A 22,997-nucleotide genomic window follows, 5' to 3' on the forward strand; every position below is an offset into this window, starting at 1 on the left:
CTCATTAAAAAATGAAGTTGGAAATTATGCATGTTTGCCCAAGGCCCTCACACCATGCCATATTGATTGAAATCTGCACGGAATGGACTGAGGCTACACAAGTGTGGAGATATTACTGGCTGAGCTGAATGAAATTGGCCCCCTTGGTAAATTTCTGACAGCACTTGTTGACTCGCATTTGATATATGGACTTCAACAGGGATCTTAGACTCTATACGGGTCTGCTGACAAAATGCAGAAAAAGTCCACATAAGTTTATTTCCTTTTAACCAGGTCCACCTTTGGGGGGGGGAATATTAAAATTGTTTACTTTTCATGCTACAGCTCAGCATTTATAGCCTAGAAATTATCCCCATTTTCCATGTACACTGAACTTCTTTGTATCTATGGTATAGATAAGACACCTGTCACATTTGTATCCATAAGAAACCAAGTTAGATACACAATGACAGAAGGTGCAAGTTACACTTGACACCATGCCCCATATTCCTCATAGAAATATTGTTATAATATGATTATAGTGTATCTAAGATGTATTTTATGCAAGATGGGTCATGTGAGGTAAGGTTGATTTACTGAATATAATTTATCCTATTTGTATGAATGCATGTATCATTTTTGTATCTAAAGTTAGGGATGTTGACTATATATCCATACTACAAAGGTGTTTGCATCTGGGGAGCATCCACCAGACAGTATGCTATCAGTTTGACTTTTCCCCATCTAACCAGCCAGTGAACTATTAGGGAGAACAATAGGTCTTTGAAGATGGTAATCTCGCACCTTCCTGGGATGCTGCAAATGACCTTTGATTCATCGCTGCTTTGACACTGCAGGATCATGTGATCAAGTCACCTGGTAGAATACTATGATAGAATGCCAATATTTTTCCACTGAGGGGGGGAGGAACCACACTAGAAAACAAAGGATTCCTGCCATATGGAAATCCTATTTAAGATGAGGGAATGAGATGATAGGGGTTTATTCTTCTCTGAATCCCCGCCCAGGATGACTGCTGGAAACATCTAAGAAACAAAGACAAATGGCGGGGAGAAGAGCTGAGCCCAGGCTGGGAAGGTGTCTGGCTTGTGAAAGAAATACCTGGAGCTTTAAGCTGCAAGCAAGAGCAGCTTGCCTTCAAGAAACTCCGCAATATGCCTAAAATAACATTTAGCATGAGAAATTACAACTTGTAACTAGTTTGCTTAGTATTAAGTTTAGCTTGGTTATTTGTTTCATTTGCTTAGTAATCTGCTTCAGTCTGTTTGCTATTCCTTATAATCACTTAAAATCTATCTTTGTAGTTAATAAACTTGTTTTTGTTTTCTCTAAAACCAGTTTGTGGAATAATGGAGGGGAGGAGGAAATAAACTGTGCATATCTTCCTCCACATTGAGGGAAGGAGCAAATTTCATGAGCGTATGTTCTCTGTGCAGCGCATGACTGTATAATTTTGGGTTTAAACTCCAGAGGCAGGGCTGCCCAGAGCGGGCACAAGTGGGGCAATTTGCCCCGGGCCCTGCAGGGGCCCTGCAAGCCTCTCTGGGTTTTTGGCGGCACTTTGGTGGTGGGCCCTTCACTCGCTCCGGGTCTTTGGCAGCTGGTCCTTCAGTGCAGCCTTAGACTCGGAGTGAGTGAAGGACCCGCTGCTGAAGTGCTGCTGAAGCCTCAGAGCACCGCCCGATGAGTGCAAGCGGCGGGAAAAAAAAAGAAGCCACGATCGGTGACACTTTAGGCTGTTCTACTGCTGCTGCTTCATTCTTCAGCTGCAATTCGGTGGCGGGCCTTACCCTCCAAAAGGGACCCACCACTGAATTGCCACCAAAGACCCAGCCCTGCCTCAAGCCCCCTGAATCCTCTGGGTGGCCCTGTCCAGAGGTGCTGTGCACTTGAGTGCTGGGCAGTTCCCTAGCTGAGCGTTCCCATGCAGAGCTGATCTCTGTGTCTGCATCTTTCTGCAGCTGGGTGTGTCCCTACCTGTGTGTGTGCTGGAGAAGGCTTGAGGGCCTGGCTCCATAGGACAGTATAAAGAAGCCCAGGTTGGTGGAACAAGCACACTCAGTGGTACCCCAATTCCAAGTGACACTCTGGTGGGGACCATGTCACAACACTATTTTGTCATTTACAGGTCTGTCGCATCTTAGGTGCAATTAACGTGCACGGTTTCAGCTTTATGTGATCGGCAAAAACAAAAAAAGAGGAAAAATAACAGTTTAAATACTGTTTCTGTAGCGTGGGTGATTCCGCCCCCCATTATACTCAATGTAATTTTGACTATACACGATTTTCACTTTATGTGCTGACTGCGGAACGTAACCCCAGCGTAAAATGAGACAGACCTATATACCTATTTTCAGACCAGCTTAAATCACTGCTGAATGTAATAAATTAAGTCTACTGGTATATGGAGATAAAAGATTTATACTGTCTTGTTTATAGATTGTCAGGCAATAAAATACCTTATATATGTAATAGTTAGACTTCTGTTTTAGGGCCTATGGCCCTTGCCATGTCACAATTAATAATATATTCCTTCTCACAACACTCTTTAGAGTTAGGGAAATATTATTGTTCCCATTTTGTAGATCGAGACCTGAGTCCCAATTTGGAATTCTGTGGCAGTTAGGGAATTTAAGCTAGGTGTCTGGAGACTCATTCTGCAACCTTAATTACAAGGCCATGTAGCCTCTCAATCATCATACCCACTCAAAGACAAATTCTAAGAGAGCTCAACACTTGATCCTAAGTTATTTAGCAGTGTCTCTTTGTGATTATATCTGTATATTAACAACATGCTTTTCTTGATAGGTCTAATCTTGGGTCATGTTGGTAATGTATGGAAAAATATACATCTTTCCAGGGCTGGCAGCTATAGTTTGAAAAGATAAGCAGCTGGATTGTTGCTAGTATATTACACAATTGTGTTTTGATGGCTACTCTATAGATTTAAAGATCCACCATTCTTTATTTTTTATAACATGACATGATGAGAAAATGAGCTAACACTGCCAAAGTAATTCTGCACGCGTGCATCCGACGAAGTGGGTATTCACCCATGAAAGCTCATGCTCCAATACGTCTGTTAGTCTATAAGGTGCCACAGGACTCTTTGCTGCTTTTAAAGTAATTCTGGTAGGTTTTTGCTTGTTGTTTGTATCATAATAGTGCCTAGAGACTCCAGTCAGGATTGGAACCCCAATGTGATAGGTGCTGTACAGAGAGAATAAGAGACAATCCTTGCAAAGAAACCTTACAGTCTAAATAGGCAAGGCAGACAAAAGGTGCAACATAAAACTAAAGTGATTAAAATGAGGTTGGCAAAGGTCATGTTAGTTCTCAGATTCCCTTCCCCCCATTTTTAACTCATATAATACATTTAGTGGGGTAAGGAAGAAAGGTTGGAGGTATTTAATTAACAGCAAAGACAAAGGAAGGGACAGGGAATATAGAAGAGGAGGGATGTAAGGAGGTAGAGGCAGGATCTCGCCCACAGGATCTAAGAGTTGCTGCAAACCTCACCATTCCAAGTGCAATGTATACTTCTTTGACCTTGCCTTTGATAATACAAACACATAGCACAGTTTGCATGTAATATATATGCTTTAAAATATTCCACACATTTTTCCCACAGAGAGAGGAAGGCAGAAAGAAAGAACTACATGTGATAGACTGGGGGTGGGGGAGGGAGAAGGAAAGTAGATGCTTGTAGGTAGATATTTGAAGTGGACATTCAAGCTCATCCCACAAAATAAGCACTGCCCACATTAAATCACCAAAATGAGATTATGCATATATTCAGAATATGATCATGCATGCCGCTTGGCTCCACTGCACTCCTTGAACTTCTCTCCTTGATAGATAGGTCTTCGGTATGCGCATGGGCTCTGCTAGGTTCTTGGGGTTGGTTCCTTTGTAAGTGGGGGCGGGGAAATGTAATGGTGGTATCTCTCAAATGCCACAAACTTGTGGCACCAAAATGAGATGTCATTCACAGTGAATAGTGCAGCTCTGTGATCCTTCCTCTGCTTTCCTACATGAGCAATGAAATAATTTGTCAACATTAGTTAACTATCATCATTAGGCATCTTTAGTTAGCACCTCTCTGACATGACAAGCACGGTTCACTCCTCTCAGAGCTATTGTTCCAGGTTCTGTGCCAATACAGTTCTGCATCAGTAACCTCATATAGGTGAACAGTGTATTCTTCACAACTACAATAGCCAGCATTAAAAAAAAAAATAGTACAATCAGAGAGATGCCAGTATGGTATTGGGACCGAAAGCACCCTACACACTATTGTAAGAAGTTATGCTCAAAGTATGCCTTGTGAGGTATCATTTTAAAAACTAACCACATATTAATAATCAATATTCTTGTGGAATGTATGTATGAAATGTCTATTAAGAGTTATGAACATAAAATGAAATTATGATTACTATGTGTTAACAAGATAAGTCTGGGGAGGGGGCAAATGGTTTTCTCAAAGATGAAGAACAAGCTGATGCCTTAGCTAGGTGTCAGCAAAGTTAATTGGCAATCAATCACCTGTCAAGTGGCCATTCATTGGCAAGGAAGGATGGCAGGAACAGATCAATCTACATTTTAGCAAACAACAACATGGAACTTCTTTCACCACAAAACTCCGTGTCTCCTTCCTCACAGCTGGAAGGAACTTTATCTAGGGGTAACCCTAAGGAAAATGCATTTCAAAGGGGGATTGGATTGTAAAAATAGGGGCAAAAACACGGCAGATTCTCTCTCTCTCTCTCTCTCGCCTAAGAAGACAAAGGGAACCAGTCCTTTTGAGTTTGTGGTGAGATTCTGACCTGATGATTTGGCCAGCCCTATTGCTGTGAACCTTTGGTAAGGTTTTTACCTAGAATCAAGTCTAGCTTGTTAAGTTTTAGCTACTAGAAAGTGTTTTATCTTTTTCTCTTGTAACCATTTCTGACTTTAATACCTTATAGTTGTGCTCACTTAAAATTTCTTTGTAGTTAAACTTGTTTTATTTTTAATGCAAACTAATCCAGTGTTGTATGTAAACTGAACTCTTTTTGTTAACTTCAGTTAAAGTAGCAAACGGTTGAATATTGACCCTTAACAGGGGCAATGGACTTTGAAGGTCTGAATTATGCAGAAGGCTGGAAAATGCAGAACACATGTTTTTGGGAAGATATTAAGGACTGGGAATGTGTTGTGGTCATCTTTTAAGTAGTAACCAAGACTAGTCAAAGCTAGACTATGACTTGCATATTGCTGACAGGCTGCTAGGGTCAGAGCTGCTGGACCACAGCTGCAGATGTATACACACACTCAGGCTGTGACCTGCATACTTTTTGGCTGTTTGAGTGGCCCTGGTTGGGATTTCACAACAGCAAAGCATTGTGAGTCACCCAGGGTTGTGGGGAAGGTGGTGAGAGAGGCCCTCATTGCTCTGGATTGCATCCCCGAACATCACAGGCATATTGGTGCATGCTAGATGTTTCTGAGCCTTCATGGTGCTTGATGCACTTTGGGAAGGCATCCAGCTATTACAGTGATAATGGCTGTATAAAAACCTCAATAGAATAGAGGTAAGAAGTATGACAGGAGGTTGGGAAGGATGGACAAAGCATGGAGAGCAGGAGTTCTGTGACTGGAGGTGGAGGGATTGAAAAGGAAAGAAGTCAGAGCAAACAGTAAATCATATACCACTAGATGATTAAGTATTCACTAGCTAGGAGCCTCATATTGATGCTTTAATTTGGGAGCTCTCTTGTCCTTTGCACAACCCTCTGCAGAACTTGACCCTTCCTCCTCTCCCCTGTTTCCTGCTTTGTGCTGGAATTGTGGAATTTACTAGCATAAATGCATTCCTACTTAAATTGAGTTAGCTGTTGAAACAGGTAATCTTTTTAACAAGTTCTGTGCTGTTACATTTTGTGTCTGGGGAAACTGGGTTAAATATCAGTCATACAGGTAGGCTCATCATTTGCCCATTTGTGGCAGAAGTCAAGTCATGCTTTACAGTAAACTTTATTGCTCACAGGTCGTAACAGTAAATTTCAGCAGAACTCTTCTTCCAAATTTCAGCCCTGAGAGTGAACTAATAAAAATAAAACAGAAACTCAGGTGGACTTCCCACAGCATCTTCCATTACCTGCTACTGTTTTTAGCTGATCTTTTGCATATGTGGTACTTTTCTATTCTTGAATTAACTCTCAGCTTTTTTAAAAGTAGTGAACATGATTTTCATCTTTCAGTGATGCTTTTTTTTTGTCTCTGAATAGGCATTGTCGTTCTGATTGTTACTTGGTTATGTTGAAATATTCACAACTGTGGAATTGCTTGGATCAATCATATTTTTCTTCCACTCCTTCAGGAGCATATGTCCACCTCATTCCCTACATTCTTGCATGCCGATTATATTCCACACATAAAGGTTCTAAGATCTATGATGAATGACCTTGTTTTCATTTTTATTTCTAACTCATGTATCACATAATGGCCTATACGTGTCCATTAACACGATCTCTTATAATGTACTGATATGAACTTCTGTCATTGCTGAATTCTCATCATTCAGAGTGCTCAGAATCCATTTGGAATAAAAATCACACTATATACTGTTATGAGGTTTCAAAGTCTCTGGGCAAATGTTCAGTGTTTAATGATGACATACTGTACAGTTTTTGTGAACAACTCAAAAGGAAAATATATCCCCCCAAATAAATGAATCACCAACTCCCTCCTTGGGCAAATACGTGAGGTAAAAGATGGGCTCTGCACTGTTAACTAAAGGTTTGATTCCAGGTTCAATTTCATAATCAAAGATTATTAGTAAAAGATGAATCAGAATGATACAAAAAGGCAAATACCTTATCAATAGGGGAAGTGGTTTTGCACCCTGATGCGTTCCAACTATCTTGTAGAAATTCCCCCCTTTATATTTCATACTTCTTTACAAAAAAGAGACTCAGAAAATTTCATTGTCATGACCTATTGGCTTGTGGAGTTCTTTTCATGGCATCTCAACTTATATAACTGTGATAAGCTAAAGACATCTATCAACAAGTCTTTATTTCACAAATTACAGAAAACATCTTTAACAACAAGTGTTCACTTCCTTGGTTTTCTGGACATATTTCTAAAGATTGGGGTCAGAGCAAGACATCACACAATCCACCATTTGACAACACACAGAGATTTAGCCTGAATATGAAGAATTTTAGTTATAAAGCATTATGGGACTTTGTAGATAAACCAAAGGATTGTAGGGGTCTGGTTCATCTGCTAAGAGCATCATGCCTTGGTGATCTCACACTTGACATCTGTCAGACCAGTCGGGGAAGTCTTCCACTGAAAAGGTTCATTTGGCCTTCAGATCTTTAAATCTAACTTGAGCGTCACACCATTTAAACTGTCGTGGCACTACACAAGGAGGCTAGTGGTTTCTGACAGGACTCAAGCCGTATAGGGCTTTATATAGCAATGTTAGTGTCTTGAATTGCATCAGGAAACCCATGCAATTGTCAGAAACCTCGTGCAATATGTTTCCTGTAACTAAAAGCCAGCTGTGGACCAGCAGTATCTTCTGAGTAGCTTTCTAGGGTATTCACAACTAGAATGACTCTTAGTAATCTAATCAATCACCAAACTACGCAAAAGAATAAATGGACACAAATCTGACATCAGGAATTATAACATTCAAAAACCAGTCGGAGAACACTTCAGCCTCTCTGGTCCCTCAGTAACAGATTTAAGGGTGGCAATTTTTCAACACAAGAGCTTAAAAAACAGACTCCAGTGAGAAACTGCTGAACTTGAATTAATATGCAAACTAGATACCATTAATTTGAATAGAGACTGGGAATGACTGAGTCATTACACACATTGAATCTATTTCCCCATGTTAAGTATCCACACATCTTCTTGTCAACTGTCTGAAATGGGCCATCTTGATTATCACTACAAAAGTTTTTTTCTTCTCCTGCTGATAATTGCTCATCTTAATTAATTAGTCTCTTAGAGTTAATATGGCTACTTCTACCTTTCCATGTTCTGTATGTGTGTGTATATATCTCCTTACTATATGTTCCATTCTATGCATCTGAAGAAGTGGGCTGTAGCCCACGAAAGCTTATGCTCAAATAAATTTGTTAGTCTCTAAGGTACCACAAGTACTCGTGTTCTTTTTATATCAAGCCTATTACAAGTTTTGTTAACCCGAACTGATTCAAAAGCAGCAAACTTTTCCTCTTAAAGGGACAGTGCTGGTGAAATAAAAGACCAGCTCACTGGAACCTCTACAGCAAGGTTACATGGTTATATAAGGAAGTACTGTTTTCTACACAAATGCCTTAGGCTCTGATCTTGAAAATATTTAGGCATGTGCATAACTTTAAACATGTGAATAGTCCCATTGAAGCACTTAAGTAGTTCTCTTTGAAAAGTGTAGCCATTCTACATGCAAATTGTTCTAATCGAAGTTTAAAATGCACAAGGAGGAAAACTGCTTGCGCACACTTTGACAAAAGGATACTTTTGATATTCTCTCCTTGATGTGTGGTTTGCATAATTTCAAACTATGCTAAGAGGAATTATGCAAAAAAAAAATTGGGGGGATAGGTATAAACTGACAGCAATTTGTGGAGTAGTTTAATAGCATATCATAAAGTATTTTTACAGACTACGTGTTCAAATTAGAATTCACAGGAAAAAATACTGATTCTTTTTCTCTCTCACTATAGCTATGCCTACAGTAGGAGTGAGGGGTGTGGTTTCCCTGCTTATATACACACAGTCGCTCTGGCTCTCATCAAGCTGCTGCAACTATGAATAGCAACATGGCCACAGAAGGATGGGTAGTGGCAGCAGAGGCATGACTGAGCCATGCCAAGTACCTATCCACTGGTTTCAGATTGGACTCAGCCTGGCTCAGCTGTATCTCTGCTACCACTACCTGTGCTACTGCGGTGACACTGCTCCAGCTAGCATATGTGTACATAAGCAGGGGAATCACTCCCCTTTGAATTGTAAAATATACATAAAAACTCATCAGCTTAGTTGCACCCTCATGCTGGATACCTCTATTATATTTGGACATTTCCTAGTTGTGAAATATTCATTTTTGTGAGAGGTAGGAAGGTAGGCGATGGGGTGAAGTGATGACAAAAAGCTTAAAGCTCTTAGGGTATGTCTACATCTACAATTTTGCAGCGCTGGTTGTTACAGCTGTATTAGTACAGCTGTATAGGGCCAGCGCTGCAGAGTGGCCACACTTACAGCAACCAGCGCTGCAAGTGGTGTTAGATGTGGCCACACTGCAGCGCTGTTGGGCGGCTTCAAGGGGGGTTCGGGGAACGCGAGAGCAAACCGGGGAAGGAGACCAGCTTCCCCGCGGTTTGCTCTCGCGTTCCCCGAACCCCCCTGCAAACCGCAGGGAAGGACACCTGCTTGCTCGGGGGTTCAGGGAACGCGAGAGCAAACCGCAGGGAAGGAGACCTGCTTGCACTGGGGTTCGGGGAACGCGAGAGCAAACCGGGGAAGGAGACCAGCTTCCCCGCGGTTTGCTCTCGCGTTCCCCGAACCCCCCTGCAAACCGCAGGGAAGGAGACCTGCTTGCACGGGGGTTCGGGGAACGCGAGAGCAAACCAGGGAAGGAGACCTGCTTGATTACCAGAGAGGCTTCCTCAGGTATGCTGGGATACCTGCTTATTCCACGGAGGTCAAGAAAAGTGCTGGTAAGTGTCTACACTTGATTACCAGCGCTGGATCACCAGCGCTGGATCCTCTACACCCAAGACAAAACGGGAGTACGGCCAGCGCTGCAAACAGGGAGTTGCAGTGCTGGTGATGCCCTGCAGATGTGTACACCTCCTAAGTTGCAGCGCTGTAACCCCCTCACCAGCGCTGCAACTTTGTGATGTAGACAAGCCCTTACAGTGTGAGAACTAGTTTATAGGATGTGAAGTAGGGCACAGTTTAGATGATGATTGGTAGAAGTTCAGTTCTTAATGATCAGTGTAATTCATAATTTGCTGTTAGTGGTTTTATAAAAAGTGATTCCGGATAAATGATTTACCAGCACAGTAAAAGATCAAGTAAATAGCTGGTTCTATCACTGAGCAGCTAAAATTCCATGGCTTCTGTGGAGACATAAACATGTACTTAGGGTGACCAGACAGCAAATGTGAAAAATTGGGACAGCTGGTGGGAGGTAATAGGAGCCTATATAAGAGAGAGACCCAAAAATCGGGACTGTCTCTATGAAATCAGTACATCTGGTCACCCTACATGTACTAGAGACCCGCTATATTTTTGGCAGCTAATTGTCCTGCATTCCTTTTAGGAACAAACATTTAAAGTTGGATTTTGGAGGGCGGGGATGAGAGGGGAAACAATCCTTTTGTGAATGGTTGCCTCTTCTTCCTGAGACTTGTATACACTAGGAAAACGACAGCTATTGTGCTCCTGTGCCTTGAAACTTGCATTTTAAATATCCTTAGTTCTAGTATAGACATTGTTTCACCACCATTACAGAAAGTGTGTTAGATGTGGTGCAGCAAATAATAATTAAATATGTTTTTGTATGATTTTTCTCATGCCCGAAACCCCCTGGGGGTCTAATACAGTATTTTTTTTTTTTAATTAAAGTTGCTATGGCCAAATGCTAACCAGGATAAAGTTTTCAGGGAAGAAAAATAAAATCCCAAATCCCCTTTCAATGCATCTCACAAACCTAAAAAGACAGCACCCAGACATCAAATATTAGGAAAAGGGCTCATGATGACCCACGTAGAAGGATGGATAGGTTCACTGATGGGAGGGATAGGTCCCTCGATGGCTATTAGCCAAGATACTCGGGGATGCAACCCCATGCTCTAGGTGTCCCTAAACCTCTGACTGCCAGAAGCTGGGACTGGATGACCGCAGATGGATCACTCTCAGTAAATTGCCTTGTTCTGTTCTGTCTCTCTCTCTGAAGCGTCTGGCACTGGACACTGTCAAAAGACAGGATACTGGGCTAAATGGATCATCAGTCTGACCCAGCATGCCCATTCTTATGTTCTCAAGGATACCACTGATGTATTTTGGTATTTATCCATAATAGTCTCCTTAAGTTATATCTGACAGCATGGGAAGGATTCAGATTCCAGTAAAACAGGTATTTAGTAGCAAGGCCATGCCCTCCTGTCTTTTCATGGGCTGGTTGTCTTCTCTTGCTCTGCCAGCTACAGCTGCTGTGATGGTGACATATAAATATGTCTGTACATACATATATAGCTAACATAAGAATGGCCATACTGGATCAGACCAATGGCCCAGCTAGCCCAGTATCTTGTCCTCTGACAGCAGCTGGTGCCAGATACTTCAGAGGGAATGAATAGAACAGAGCAATTATCAAGTGATCCATCCCCTGTCATGCAGTCTTGGCTTCTGGCAGTCAGAGGTTTAGGGACACCCAGAGCATGCGGTTGCATCCCTGACCATCATAGGTTCATTAGTGACTATTAGCTATCTTCTGTGAATTTATCTAATTCTTTTTTGAACCCATTATACTTTTGGCCTTCAGAACATCCCCTGGCAATGAGTTCCACAGGTTGACTGTGCATTATGTGAAGAAGTACTTCCTTATGTATGTTTTTAAACTTGCTGCCTATTAATTTCCCTGCCTGATTCCCTGGTTCTTGTGTTACGTGAAGGGGTAAGTAATACTTCCTTATTCACTTTCGCCACACCATTTGTGATTTTTATAGACCTCTATCATATCCCCCCCCCTTAGTCATCTGTTTTCTAAGCTGAACAATCCCAGTCTTTTTAATGTCTCCTCATATGGAAACTGTTCCATACCCTTCATCATTCTTGTTGCCTTTATCTGCATTTTTTCCAATTCTAATGTGTCTTTTTTGAGATGAGAGAACCAGAACTGAATACATTATTCAAGGTGTGGGTGTATCACTGACTTATATAGTGGCATTAAGATATTTTCTGTTGTATTATCTATCCCTTTCCTAATGGTTCCTAACATTGTGTTTAGCTTTTTGGATAGCTGCTGTACATTAAGCAGATGTTTTCAGAGAACTGTCCACAATGACTCCAAGATTTTTCTTGAATGATAACAGCTAATTTAGAATCCATCATTTTGTATGTATAGGTGTGATTGTGTTTTCCAGGGTTCGTTACTTTGCATTTATCAACACTGAATTTCATCTATCACTGTTTTCCAGTCACCCAAGATCACTTTGTAACTCTTTGCAGTCTGCCTGGGACTTAACTGTCTTGAGTAATGTTGTACCATCTGCACACTTTCCCAACTCACTGTTCTCCCCTTTTTCCAGATCATTTATAAACAAGTTGAATAGCACTGGCCCTAGTACAGATCCTTGTGGGATTCTGCTGTTTACCTCTCTCCACTGTGAAAACTGACCATTTATTCCTACATGCTGTTCCCTATCTTTTAACCAGTTACTGGTCCATGGGAGGACCTTCCCTCTTATCCCAAGACTGGTTACTTTGCTTGAAAGCCTTTAGTGAGGGACCTTGTCAAAGGCTTTCTGAAGGTCCAAGTACGCTATATCCACTGGATCACCCTTGCCCACATGTCTGTTGACCCCATCAAAGAATTCTAATAGAGTGGTGAGGCATGATTTCTCTTTTCAAAAGCCATGTTGACTCTTTGCCAACATATTGTGCTCATCTATGTGCCTGATAATTCTGTTCTTTACTATAGTTTCAACAAATTTGTCTGGTACTGAAGTTAGGCTTATTGGTCTGTAATTGCTAGGATTGTCTCTGGAGCCTTTTAAAAAAAAATTGGCATTACATTAGCTATCCTCCAGTCGTCTGGTACAGAGGCTGATTTAATGGATAGGTTACATACCACAGCTAGTAGTTCTGCAATTTCATATTTGAGTTTCTTCAGAACTCTTGGGTGCATACCATCTGGTCCCTGTGATGTATTACCATTTAATTTATCAGTTTGTTTCAAAATCTCCTCTGCTGACAACTCAACCTGAGACAGTTCCTCAGGTCTGTCCCCTAAAAAGAATGGCTGAAATGTAATCTCCCTTATATCTTTTCTGCAGTGAAGACTGATGCAACGAATTTATTTAGGTTCTCCACAATGGCCTTGTCTTCCTTGAGTGCTCCTTTAACATCCTGATTTTCCAGTGGCCCCACTGATTGTTTGGCAGGTTTCTTTCTTCTGATGTTCTTAAAAAAGAGTTTGCTGTTAGTTTTCGTTTCTTTTGCTAGTTCTCTTCAAATTCTTTCTTTTTTTTTCTTTTCTTTTTTTGGTGGCTTGTCTAATTATACTTTTATGCTTGACTTGCCAGAGTTTGTTCCTTTCTGTTTTCCTCAGTCAGAGTTGACTCTCACTTTTTAAAAAATGTGTTTTTGTCTCTAGCTTTCATCACCACAGTATCTGTGTCCCTTTGAAAGACAGGCACTTTATTGCTTAGGCCTTTAATCATTAATAGTGAGCCACTGAATGCACCTTTTATTTCATAAGCTGTACTTCATCAGCAGTGTTCCTAATTCCCTGTTATATTAACAGGTGTATTTACTGAATCACAATTAACAGTTGCATTAGTTTAAATCGAACCTCTTGTTTAAAATAACCCATCCAGCAAGTTGCTGACTCCTGCTGTTTCAGAACTTGCAGTCTTTTGAAGCGACAGCTGAATTAATATATTATTGAATATATTTAGAATCCTTTAATGCTGATTTCACAATACCCTTGAAGTAAACCATACTTACAAAGTACAGAGGTATGAACAGAGTTTTGCAATGAAATTCTCAAGGGTTCTTTCAACTGTGATGCCAGCAAAATGTTGCATGTGTTCTGAGAAGGCTATAAATAACAACGGTAAGGCAATGGATTTAATTTGGCATGACATTTCTATTAACGAGAAGGTAAAGGAGAGTACCGTTCACAAAAAGAACAACTGTCTAGTATACTTTGGGTTTGGGGGATCAAGCTGAGAATGGAGCTATGAGTACAGCAGAAATTAAATTTTTGGGAGGGTCTTCATTAGAGGAAGAGATGCTTCCACAACCTTTGTCAGCCCTGAAATGGGAAGACTATCGCCATCTTCAAGCAAGAATAATTTTTTGGGTTAAAAAATGTGTGAGAGCTTTAGCTACTATTAAGATAATGGCTCTTTATACTTGGTTATTTCCATTGGTTTTGAGTAGGTTATCCACGGTTTTGACTAACAGTAATTAAAATGAAGTGGCAGATGTTTCTTCGCTATGTGCCTTTTTGTCTGTCCTATCGACTAAATGATGCTGCTGATCTCTACTGGGCCTGCTGTAGTACTGAACTAGAGCTGTCTAAAGCAGCCATCTCTCTCATTAACCACTGGGAAGTGCTATGCAAGAAAGGGGATCACTCAGGCCAACAGCAGGGAAAGATTAACTGGCAAATATCTGTTCCTTTAGAAATTTCTTTTCATCCCTAAATAATAATACTCTCTTCATGAGAGGAACAGGGGATAGAAAAGAAGGGAGTGGAGCAGGGAAGCGGGGAGAAAGAGGCTAAAAGAAAGCAAATAAAAATGGTAATGCTGTCAAACTCTCATTTTTTAAAGAGTTTAAAAGCAGCATCTCTATTTGCTGTACAGTAATATAGATGGTCATTGCCTATGTAGCCTTCTCAACTTTCTTGTGAATTATGATGAGCCTTCACATATTCTCTTTGCGCCTCTGATTGCCTGAAGTTGGGTCACATTATAAGGCACTGTTGAAAATGAAAGACAATGTAGAGAGCCAGGGCCAGCTCTAGGTTTTTTGCTGCCCCAAGCAAAAAAAATTTTGGCTGCCCCTCATCCCAGCCCAGCGCTCCCCCCAATACCCCACTGCTGCCCCAGCCCTGGGCTCTCCCCCTCCCTCCACCAACACGCCCTGCTGCCCCAGCACTGGGCTCTTCTCCCCCCCACCTGCCCCCTCTTTCCGCCGCAGCCCTGGGTCACTGGTAACTCGCTCCCAGGGTGGGTCATTGAGCAGGAATTTCGGATGTGCACAAAACACAGACAGGATTGGTTCCCATATGGTTACAGAGCTTCAGTAACGTGGAACAATTTTCAGCTTGTGTGATTGGAGGATATCTGGATGCATATTATAAGATTGTCCTCTATAAATGAGGAAAAGTTGAGGTGCCTTTATTATTCTTTTGTTCCACTCTTTCTTTCTATGGGGAATTTGCAAATGCAATATCACTGTCTTCCTTTTAAACAAACAAACAAAAAAAAGGCAATGGCTGTTGAAAATAGCAATTCCAGTCCTAATAACCACTGGGAAGCATTGCTTGCTCAATTTTATCCTACTTTTTCTACAGCAAGTTACAGTGGATCAGTATATTTGATTTGAGAGAAATGAAGTAACAGCTGCCCAAACTGAGTTTGAGCAGTCCTGAATTTTGAGGTGTTCAAATCTGGAAGGCAGGTGCTGGGGGTGGGGGTGGGGGGCTGTGGGCTCCACAGGGGGACACTGCAGCAGTGTGTCTGGAGCTGCGCAGAGCCAGACATGCCGGTCTGAGTGGCATGGTGTGGGGGCTAAGGGGTTGGAGAAGGGGTAGGCGGTTCCGGGGGGGCAGTCAAGGGACAGGGAGCAGGGGGGGTTGGATGGGGTGGAGGTTCAGGGGGGCAGTAAGGGGACAGGCAGCGGTTGGATAGGCATGGGAGTCGCAGGGGTTTGTCAGGGGACAGGTAGGGGTTGGGGTCCTGCGGGGGAGGTTGGGGGAGGGTCTCAGGAGGGGGCATTTGGGGACAAGGAGAAGGGAGGCTTAGATAGGGGGTGGGATCCTGGGAGGAAGTTAGAGGCAGGGGTCCTGGGAGGGGGTGATCAGGGGACAGGGAGCGAAGGGGGAGGGTTGGATGGGTTGGAGTTTCTGTGGAGGGCAGTCAGATGGAGTGAATGGTGGCAGAGTGGGGCTTCCCTCCCCCTGGAGTGTCCTGTTTTTTGAATGTTAAAATATGGTCTCCTTTCCACTCACAGCACACTGCCACATGAGGCCCCCCACTTCCTTTCCAGTTCGTAGTGGCCAAGAGAATGCCGGGAAATGTAGTTCTTTCCCTGCTCCAGGGCTGGCTCTATAGGCAGGGAGCTAACCAAGGAACTAGAGCTCCCAGAGCCCCCTGTTGGTTCTCCGCTCCCATGCTGCCCCTGCAAATGGGCTGCCCCAAGCAGGTGCTTGCTTTGCTGGTGCCTAGAGCCACCCCGCTAGAGAGCACTACTAGCCATGTACACTGTTTTTAAAAAAATCTATTTAATATAAATTAGAGAAAAAGAGCACTTGCAGATATTGGATCACCTAGCTCAGTGATGGTCAAATGGCTACTGATGGCGTAAGCCCCATGGGCTTGGACTGTTGTTTTGTTCTGTGTTTTTTGTCCTGCACCTAGCAATATATGGGGTCCTGGTCCATGAACAGGTCTCCTAGGTGCTATGGTAATACAAATAAGCATACTGAGCCCAGGAAGACAGAATTTCTCAGCAAGCAGTGCACCATCTAGATCTCAGAGGAGACTACTTGGAAGAAGATGAAATATTGCACAGTGGTACCTGTGTTTTGTTCTGGGCTACATCTATATTACAGATGACAACAGCTTCAATGTGTTTTATTTCATGCAAATTAAGTGGGGTGCTCTGTGACATTACACCCCATATTCATCATAGAAATATTGTTATGACGTGAATATGGCATAACTAAGATATGTTTTATGCAAGACGGGTCGTGATGAGGTATCGTTGAAAAGGTTATGATCTACTGAATGTGTTTATCTTATTGCATGCATGTATCATTTCTGTGTCTGAGGTTAGGAATATTGACTTTGTAACAATTGCAACTGTGTGTGTGCTTGGGAGAATGCTTACTGTCTGGTGGGCATTGCTCCATCAGCCTGAATGAACCATTTAAGAAGGACAATAGAACTTTGGAGATACTAATCTGACACCATCCTGAGGAGCTTCCTGGGATGTTGCTTTGATACTGCAGGTTCGTCTGATGATGTCACCTGATACAGAGTACCATCTTGGATGCTGCTTGTATTTTTCCTCTGGAAACAAAAGGTTCTTGCCTTATGTAAATTCTATTTAAGGCTAGGGAGTAAGGCAAACAGGACTCATCTCCATTGCCTCCCAGTTCAAGAAGGAAGATTGCTAAAAACACCTGAAGGGAAAGGCAGGGGTTGAGTCCAGGCTGAGATGGGTCCAGTCTGTAAAGAAAAATAACGAACTCTAAACTACAGAAACTCTGCAACTTGCCTAAAACAACATTTAGGGTCAGAAATTACATTTTGTAACCTGTTTCTTGGGTGTATTAAGCTTCGTTTGCATGTTTTGTTTTATTTTCTCAGTAATCTTTGTTCTTTTTGCTATCCCTTATAATCACTTAAAATTTACCTTTTGTAATTAATAAATTTATTTTTTATTTAAAAACCCAGTTTGTGCCATTCATACTGGGTGGGGGGGGGGTGAATTTTCATGAGCTTGCACTGTGCAGGTCTTTCTATATAGTTCAAGACAATATTATTTTGGTTTTATGCCCCAAAGGAGGTATACACCACGTGAGTGCTGGGCAATCTCCAAGCTGATTCCTCTCACACAGAGCTGATTTCAGTGTCTGTGTCCATTTGCAGCTGGGTGTGTCCCTACCTGTGTATGCGTGCTGGAGAAGGCTTTAGGGCCTGGCACAGCTAGGACTGGGTGAGGAAACCCAGGCTGGTGGAACGGGCAGAACCAATGGGACCCCAGCATATCAGGTGGCATCCCAGACAGGAGGCTCAACCTGTGACACCGTCATCTCTTGGAAAGCTGCTGATACAATGTTTAGTTGGTCATAGCGTGGAGGCCCCAGATGTGGTCCATTCCCCATGGCAGGATAGAGTTGCTCTCTATAGTGAGTAGATTTTTAAGGGCTTCCATTATTTTACTCTTGCAGGCATTTGGACAATCATTCTCAATTCACCGCAAAGTGGCGGAAGATGGTGAAACACGTGAAGAGACTCTCCTGCAGGAATCTGCATCAAAGGAAGCTTATTACCTAGGGAAGATCTTGGAGATGCAAAATGAGCTGAAACAGAGCAGGGCAGTGGTCACCAAGGTTCAAGCAGAGAATGAGAGGCTCACTGCTATCGTCCATGACCTGAAAGAGGTAAATTAATCAGGGTGAGGGAGGAGAGTGAGGGATGGGATTAAGAATGGGTTTTCTTTGAGTTTGATAAATGGTATGGCTCTGAGTCACAAAAATAGCATTGTATCTATAAATACGGGAGTATCCTGCGGTAATCAGTCCCAGGGACACCACAACCCAGTTTGTTTGTGTGTAGGGGGGGACGACCAGGTCAGCAATTCATAATTTTAAAAGCACAGCAGGGTTTTCATCTTACTGTTCAGGATCTGCAGAAACATGCACTTCTCATAAATACCTGTTTTTTGCATTCTTTTCTGTTCAGATGATTTTCTCTCTTGCTCTCACTTTCTGTTTTCTCACTTACATTATTTTGAGTTGGCTATTTTGGGGGGAGGAATAGCTCAGTGGTTTGAGCATTGGCCTGCTAAACCCAAGGTTATGAATTCAATCCTTGAGGGGGCTACTTACAGCTCTAGGGCAAAAATCTGTCTGGGGATTGGCCCTGCTTTGAGCAGGGGGTTGGACTAGATGACCTCATGAGGTCCCTTCCAACCCTGATAATCTATAATCTTACACCTAGCCAGAACTTTCACTTCTTTGCTGTTTACTGTACAGGGTTCATGAGTTTGTTCATGTTTTGAAAGTTGGGATTAGGGAGGAAACAAACTGGCTAGCTAAGGTTACAGATTCCAGTGAATACATGTCTTCAGATTTTCCAATTTTACCATTTTCTTAATAGAATAATGACACACTGAATGAAGTGTAATAATTGGAGGTAGCTACATATCTCAGGTGCTTGTAGGCCTTTGGCCTGAGGAAGGCACATATCTCACATCAACCTCATATCCAGAAGTGTCCTGTTGCTTACACAGCTCATTGTTCCTCTCTTTCCAGGCATGTACATCTCATTGAGATTAATATCATAGGTCCTATGTGTCAATAGGGAGTCAAGAACTGAGGTGCTGTTCTACTTTAAGTGGCTCTGGACTTTGTCCCGTGTTCCACTAGTGACACTAAGGCTTTGTCTACACTTGCAAGTGAAATAGAAAACTTTTGTTGTTCAGAGGTGTTAAGTACGCACACACCTAAAAAATGTAAGTCCAAAGTCATCTTTTTTTAGAGGGGCTGTCATTTGTTTGTTTTTTAAAATACTTTGGTTTTTTATTAAGTATAAATTAAAATTAGCCTCCCTATGTTTTTAAAAAATGTTTTTAACCATTCCTCCACAATGCTGGAGATGGTATTTCTGTAAGTGCATCATAACTCTGCAGTATTCTGGTCTGGACTCAGTTGATCCTCTCTGGTGCGGAAAACAGATTGTTGGATTCTCCCAGTGCAGGCCCTGTTATAGGTACCATGCGGCTAAATTGCTTGATAAAAGTGCACCACCAACCCCAATCTGTGTTGGGAACTTTCTTCCAATTGGGTTCTGTTTCTTGTTCTGGTCATTCTGTTCAGAATCAGGATGCTGATCATGTACTGTAGGAGTGTCTGGTCAGCAGTTTTCCAACAGGGCAGAAATATCTGAATCCCTGCAAGGGTATTTTGAACAATCAGGACATACTTGAAAGCCAATGGCTCTTATGAGCTCTATGAATTGAGTAATCCCAGAGTTTAAAAAAGCAAACAAACATGAATTATTGCAAGGATGTGCCATACTACAGTCTGCCAAGCTTTTTGAGCTGGATTTTCCTCATTATAGAAGGGTGTGGGGAGGCTGTCAGGGCTTTCTCTGTGAGGGCTGTGGGACTCTGGAACTGTCCCATCCACCCTCGTGTGTGTGTGTCTGTCTGTCTGTCTGTCATTCATGCACACGCAGAAATAGCCTCAAATTGGTGCAAAAGACACCTGTCTGAGAGGGCTGAAGGTACATTTCCCACAACAATGAAGGGTGGAAAGGAGTTTCTGTAGGTCTCTGGCTGGCTGAGTTCCTGTTGAAATGATTACATTAATGCTGCTGAGACTTCACTGTATTATTAATGATGTGTTGTGAGGTCTAGAACCTCAGCTAGGCATCCTTAAATTATTATTTAAATCCAAATAAATAAATAAATAGAAAATAAATGTTTTCTAAAGTAAGTCTGCCCTTTGTTTCCCCACCCACGGCCTCTAACTTGGGACATTCAGAACTTGTAGTCATAGAGTTTAAGGCCAGAAAGGACCATCAGATCATCTCATCTGACCGTCTGTATATCACAGGCCGGCAACACTATTTAGCGCCCGTGCACTAAACCCAACAACCAAAATTGATTAGAGCCTCTTAAAATCTTTCAGTAATCTGAACCAGACACCATATTTTGTTTTCATTAACTAGGTTTATAGTCATGAAGAACATTTTTCAGTAATCAGTGACAAAGTTCAGATATATTATGTGAATATATAGTTGTTGCTGCTCTGTGTATCTCTCTAGAAATCAATATGCTTAATAGCTTATTTAATCTTTTATGTAGCTGCATATGAACTGGTGAAAGGTGAAAATAAAGCCCAAAGTGTCACAAGTAACAGGATCTTTTTACAATATAATCTTTATCTTCTGTCACTTTTGCTGTTAATTTTGCAATATTTAACATATTTCTGGTTTTTATGGGGGAGATTTTCAAAGGCACAAATGGCAGTTAGGTGCCATTTGTGCCATTGAAAATCTCCCCCTACAATATCATAAGGGGGCTCAGTGCTTTATAGTCCAGCACGAAGATGAGGCCTCTGACCTGAGGAGCTTACAGCCATACTTTAAGCTAATTCCATATAAACAATATGTGATTGGACTCAAAAGCTGGAGCAGGAAGCTATTGCAAGGGGACCAGCTGTGGAAGGACTTTAAATGTATGGGAACTGTAATTCTGATCCAAGCACAGCTGGCAGCATGAGGAAAAGCATGACATAAAGAGTGGGAAACAGTATCGAGGGGGGCAGTTATGAGATCAAGTTGGGCATAACCAGGGTCTTGAGTTTGGACGTAGGTGGAAAAGAGAGCAGAGATATAGGTAGAGATGGAGCTGTGCAAAGCTTAAATGGTTAGGCTGAGGAATTTGAACAGGATGCAGATAAATCCCTTTTTTAGTCTGCAGACAGTTTTAAGGCTGCCATTCATTCCTCTCTCTCTTCAACCTATAGAAGATGAACTTCAGATTAAACCTGGCAGACAAAGGATTGAAACCATATTCTGTGTCACTAGAAACTTCTGCGGTATCTGTTAGGACTGCAGAAAGGTACAGCCACCACAGACCAGGGCTGCTTGCAATCCAGTTGATAAAATAAATGAATGTCAAGGCTTCAGTGATGGGAATGTTAAGGAGCTTAACCATCAGTGTACACCTGGTTTCCAGAGGGCACGGGGAAATAAGTGACAGTGAAAGGGTGGATGGGGAGAAGGGAACAGAGGCCTGTGGGGAGTGTGTGCCCATCTTACACTAAGATTGGGCTGAGAGAGAAGCTTTAGGATCAAGTCCTGACCTTGCTGAAGTCAATAGCAAAACTCCCATTCACTTCATTGGCCTCAGGATTTCACTCTTAATACCAAAAGGATATGGTGGATGAACCTTTGGACTATTTCTATTTCAAACCCATGCCAGACTTCACTGCTTTAGCAATTGAAATAGTTGTGCTGTGGATTCTTTCCAAGTATGAATAGCTACTACCAGGACCTTAATCACTAGCTATTATAATTCCTTTTTGTTCTGGGCCATTTAATGTTGGAGAAATTTAACTGCGTGAAATGGCCTTTTTGCTTCCAAAACTTGGGCAAGTTTTGTATCCAAATTGATTTTCATTCCAGAGACATTGGAACGTTTGCTTTTTTATACTAAAAAAGGAGCCCTTTACAAATAAATATGGGCTATTTTCATTCGGAAATGGTCCTTTTAATCAGTTAAAAAAGCCACAATTATTCATGGCTCCTTCCCCTTCACCCCCCCGCTCCTCCCCCAAAAAACCCGGAATATATTTGAAAAATTAAAATAAGATGTGAAATCTTCAAATATTGAGGTTTTAATTTTTTTAATTTTTTTTTGCAGTTAAAACACAAATCAATGCAAAATTCTTATCATGTTACCCTGGTTCCTGATCTTGTTGCCCCTCAGCTAGCTAGCGGCCATATTTTGAATCTGCTCAATCTACTGAAGAATAACTGAGCATTCTTGCCATGAAATGTTAAATGGAAGGCTGCAGAGTAATTGTAATATCTCCTTACAAACACCTGTGTAGCTTGTAAGAAATGATCCACTTCTAGAGAGGTAGGAAGGAAAGAAATGAGAAATGGTTAGTGTGGCTTTCAGAACTGTCACCCATTTCACAATGTACTGTTGAAAACTTTTATTTGAAAAGAAGCATAGAAGCTGGATGTCAGAGTGGCCCATGCAGATTGCTCTGAGAGTCTAGAACTGCCAAAGAAAAGAATTGTTATTGAGGCACAGGTGGCAGCTGACCTTAAATTCACCTTTTCACTATGCCAAGAGAGTACTCTTGTCACAATGAGTGATACAAAAACAGAAGTAGTAGCAGTGAGTAGCTCAGGCATGAGACAAGTTGTAGGATAAGTCATGTAAAATTGGCATCAATGGTTTCCTGTCTGGTTGTTCATCTAGTTAGGAAGTTTTTCATTTATATATTCCTAACTGTGAGAACAGTAGGACAATGGAACAGATGCCTTGGGTGGTCATGGAAGCACCTTCACTGGAGGTTTTCAGAAGGAGGCTGGATAGCCATTTGTCTTGGATGGTTTAGACACAAATCCTGCATCTTGGCAGGGGGTTAGACTAGATGACTCTTGCGGTCCCTTCTAATCCTATGGTTCTATGAGGATACCATTGTTGCGTGTTGAAATTTAGTAACAATTCCAGATGGTCAAATAACAGGATCAAATGGAAAGAATAGATATGTTACC

General features: G+C 41.9%; 1 protein-coding gene across 5 annotated transcripts in view; it reads left to right on the plus strand.

Annotated features, from left to right (window-relative positions):
• The window catches only part of BICD1 (BICD cargo adaptor 1), a 297,869-nt gene that overhangs the window by 121,277 nt on the left and 153,595 nt on the right, over window positions 1-22,997 (plus strand). For all 5 annotated transcript variants that reach the window (XM_030543575.1, XM_030543550.1, XM_030543562.1 and 2 more), the window contains exon 2: window positions 17,924-18,136. In XM_030543575.1, the coding sequence (XP_030399435.1) occupies window positions 17,924-18,136 (213 nt within the window). The remainder of the gene's footprint in view (window positions 1-17,923; window positions 18,137-22,997) is intronic.

Source organism: Gopherus evgoodei, chromosome 1, assembly GCF_007399415.2.
Source record: "Gopherus evgoodei ecotype Sinaloan lineage chromosome 1, rGopEvg1_v1.p, whole genome shotgun sequence".
NCBI classification, from domain to species: domain Eukaryota; kingdom Metazoa; phylum Chordata; order Testudines; family Testudinidae; genus Gopherus; species Gopherus evgoodei.